At 50.9% G+C, this 3969-nt stretch overlaps 1 protein-coding gene across 1 annotated transcript; it reads right to left on the bottom strand.

Annotated features, from left to right (window-relative positions):
* Positions 1-839: 839 nt before the first annotated feature.
* Positions 840-3963, bottom strand: LOC123080388 (inactive leucine-rich repeat receptor-like protein kinase CORYNE). Its single transcript, XM_044503295.1, has 2 exons — positions 2870-3963; positions 840-1688 (listed from the first exon to the last, which is right to left on the bottom strand). Exons 1-2 carry the CDS (start codon positions 3841-3843, stop codon positions 1379-1381), a joined length of 1284 nt encoding a protein of 427 aa, XP_044359230.1. The 5' UTR covers positions 3844-3963; the 3' UTR covers positions 840-1378.
* Between the last annotated feature and the right edge of the window lie 6 nt (positions 3964-3969).

Below are 3969 nucleotides of genomic sequence, written 5' to 3'. Positions count from 1 at the left end.
ACCGTATGCAGGTGCTACAAGAACTGCACCGATCTACCAATTTAGGCATATGTCCTTTCGCGAAAAAAAAATTAGGCATATGTCATCTCGTGCATGCTCGATCGGTGCGATTGCTATGAGTCTATGCATTACAACATAAGTAAATTAAGAGGCTCTCTACATGCAATAATAAAGGATTCGTGCTTGATGGTGTAATGTTCGCTTGCTCTTTTTTTTGCCCGCTTTTGCTTGATTATGATTAACACTGCTCATTGCAGCCATCGCCTATTAGTTTTCAATGGTAACGTTAGCAAATTACTGAGCAATATCAACCGCCCGCGAGATCGGTTGAAAAGTGCGGCTGCGAGATCGGTTCGCCCGTCCGCGAGATCGACGGTAGAGAACAACCTTTTTCCGCGAGATTGAGGGACTTGCGGCTGCGAACACTGCCCTATTTTTTTTCCGTTGGTCTCTTGGACATTCAAAGCCCAGCAGGCCCAAATAATGGCAGATCGTCCATTTTGTTACGGAAGCAGCGGCCCAGCCCGTATAGCGAACTTACGAGCTTTTGCAAATCAATCCAACGGCCAAAAATTCTTAAACTCGTAGATCTGATGGCCAGAAGCCTTGAGAGGGCAGGAAAAGTGCTCAGTTATAATGTATCTAAAGGTGCTGTGCTGTGCTGTTAGCCTGTTATTACTGTGTTGTGCTGTGTTGTTGGCCTGTTACTTCGCACACCAAGCAGACGGTTCTCGTTTTACACATCCAGGACCCTACATTTTACTCACTGAACATAGCTACATTTTACTCTCTCTCTCTCTCTCACACACACACACACACACACACTTGAGAGGCAAACAGCCAGGTACGGTACGGATTAGGACGAGTCGGAGTGGTGAGACATGTGACATGAAGAGAAATGATGCCCAAACCCGTGATGGGCCCGACCGCGCTTGTCGAACGGACGGACACCAGGCCATGGGCAAGCTGAGAGAGGGGCCCATGTCTCTGATGGGTCAATGCACAGGACAAAACATCACCCTCCCCCTACAGCAAAGGGAGATCCAACAAGAAGATATGCACCATTCTACAGAACACATACTACTACATATATGCACATTTGTTGTCCCCAGGCTCATCCATGGCCAGAACATCACCATCATCATCTTACATGAAGCTCATTCAACCACCAGCATGCGCCATGAAGCTGATGGGCAGCTATTTTGCCACACTTGCTTGGCTTGGCCTCTACATTGCTGGCTCCCATCTGAATTCAGCTCAGGACACTGAATTCGGCGGTTGATGATCCTGCGCCACTCTGCGTCGTCTCGCGACTCGCGAGATGGAATATCATACGGGTGTTCTGAAGTTCAGAAATTTCCAGCAACGACGATGGCAGTTAGAAGCTGTGGAGCTGGGCGAGCATGGCTACGAGTTCGTCGCTGGATGGCCGATCGGCTGGCAGCTCCGAGAGGCACACGATGGCGACCCTGACGGCCATCACCATCTCCTCCTCGTCGACCTCCTCCCCTACAATGCTGCTGTCCAGCGCTTCTTTCATGTCGCCGGAATGCTGCATGTGACGGAGCCATCGTGCCAGGCTGCCCCGTCCACTTTCTCCTGAGAAAAACAGGTCTGCGGGGTCTTTCCCGGTGAGCAGAACGCCGAGGATCATGCCGAAAGCATAGACGTCGCACTTATCTGTGTACCTGCACAAGCAAATGTTTGAATCTAAATGCTCAGAAACACCTAAGAGCTGAAAAACATATGGATGGCAGCTGAAGTTCTGAACCATCTAACAGAAGAAAAACACAAGCTCTATTAGGATTGACCTCTAAAGTTGTAAAATTGATGATCAACCATGACAAAATAAATAAATCATGAGTTACTGATCTGGTTAAAGTAGTCTGGTTGAAAGTCCTTCCCATAAGTTAACTGATGATGTACTTATCTGAAGAAGATTGGAATAAGAATATAGAACACCAATCCTGAAAGCATCTATTCTCTGATTGATATACAAGAGGCTAGAATGAAATATATCAATATTTTTAGTAGAACAGGGGGTGGGCCAACAGCTGTGTGTGCTCATGCGGGAATATATGGAAAGCGTAACAATCAAAGGTAATTCAAAAAGGTTAGATGCAGGTTCCCTAACAAAGTAAAGATTCTCCAGTTACAAAAAGCAAAAGCTGGGTACCTTCGATTAAGCCCTCTGGTATTCTTTATTAATATGCTTTATGTCTTCTCTCTTACTCATTTCACTGATTAAATTCAAATGGCGCGGAACTGAAGTCTACTTATCGTCAACACAGTCAATAACTAGAAAACCAAATTCAGAAGAGTCTAATGAAAGGAAACACACAACAGTGCTTGCTAGCTAATGATTAGGCACTGTTAACCGGGGACACAAATCGAAAGAACCTATGGACGCAAGCAATAATGAAATGGAATGTCAAACGCTTGTTTTGGTAGTATATAATGTTGCAATGCTTATGGTTCAAATAAGAAAATGACATGATATTATCACTACACAATTTACACATGTTAGTTGCCAGATGTATAAGTATGGGTTACCAATAGTATAATGATTTATAGCTTAAAATTTAAGCTATTCAGTGCCAATAGCAGACATCGCACATCTCAGATTTCTAGCAATCTGAAATACATTGAGTTGTTTGCTTCGTATCTATATAAAATTGAGTATGCATATAGATCTACTTTCCTGGCAGTGATAATGATGCATAGCCTGGGTTCAATTTCCCCTCATTATAATTTATAATGAACAGACAAGCAAACCAAATTGTCAATTTGAGAAATAGTAATACTGCAATCTTCAAGCTACTAAATTTAGCTGAATTGAGCACTGAAAACAGACAACACATAGATTTACCTGCTACTTTGGTAGCACTCTGGAGCAGTGTAGAGGCTACCGGACGACTCCGGATCAGGCGAACCCGAATCGAGCAGCCTCGCAACCCCGCAATCCGCCAGCACCGGTTCGAAGCCTTCCTCCAGCATCACATTCGACGGCTTGAGGTTGCAATGCAGTATCCTGGGGTTGCACTCGAAGTGCAGGTGGCGCAGTCCCTTGGCCACCCCGGCCGCAATCCTGTTCCTGGTGTCCCAGCTGAGGCTCACCTGCTGCGACCTCACCCTCTTCATCACGTCCTCGAGGCTGCCCCCCGGGACGAAGTCGTAGACGAGCGAGAGCCGGTCGGCGTCGCGGACGTAGGCCTTGAGGCTCATCACGTTGAGGTGCCGCACCCGGGCGAGCAGCTCCAGCTGCCGCTGCACCCTCCGCATGTCGGACTTGGAGCCGCTCGCCGGCCGCGAGGGCGAGGGCGAGGGCGAGGGCGAGGCGCGGCTGGCGGCGGCAAGGTCGAGCACCTTGACGGCGACGGTGACGTCGCCGTCGAGGTCGAGCTTGTGGTACGTCCCGCGGGGCCCGCGCGCGAGCGGGCGCGCGGAGGGGAGCGCGCACTGGAGGCTCTTGGGCGAGATTTGCGGCGTGAAGGAGACGGGGCCCCGGGCGACGGCCGGCGCGTTCCCGGCATGGAGCACGGCGACGCGGATGGCGTAGAGGAAGGCGAGGGAGAGGAGGAAGCCGGCGAGCGAGCCGAGGAGGACCCCGAGCGCGATGCGGCGGAGGCGGGCGGCGCCGCCGGCCCGCGCGTGGGGGGCCCTGGGCTGCGGCGGCGGCAGGGGCGCGGCCGGGGACTGCGTGGCGGGCAGGGGCTGGGAGTGCAGCGGCGGCTGGGAGGCGCAGAGCGGGAGGTCGGCGAGCAGGAGGACGAGGAGGAGGGTGGCGGCGAGGGTTTTGGTAGGGTTCTTGGCCGCCGCCGCCGTCCCGGCTCCCGGCGCCATTGGACCAAAGAACCGATTTGGCAGCGGGGAGGAGAGAAGAAATCGCTCAACGGGAAATGCTCGAGTAATAGGATCAAAGAGTGGTCTATCAAGATGCCATTTTCTGCATGGTTCTTGCTTATGCTT

This window comes from Triticum aestivum, chromosome 3D, assembly GCF_018294505.1.
Source record: "Triticum aestivum cultivar Chinese Spring chromosome 3D, IWGSC CS RefSeq v2.1, whole genome shotgun sequence".
Taxonomy (NCBI): Eukaryota; Viridiplantae; Streptophyta; class Magnoliopsida; order Poales; family Poaceae; genus Triticum; species Triticum aestivum.
The sequence above is the reverse complement of the archived record's forward strand: the minus strand, read 5'-3'. Positions and strand labels throughout refer to the sequence as shown.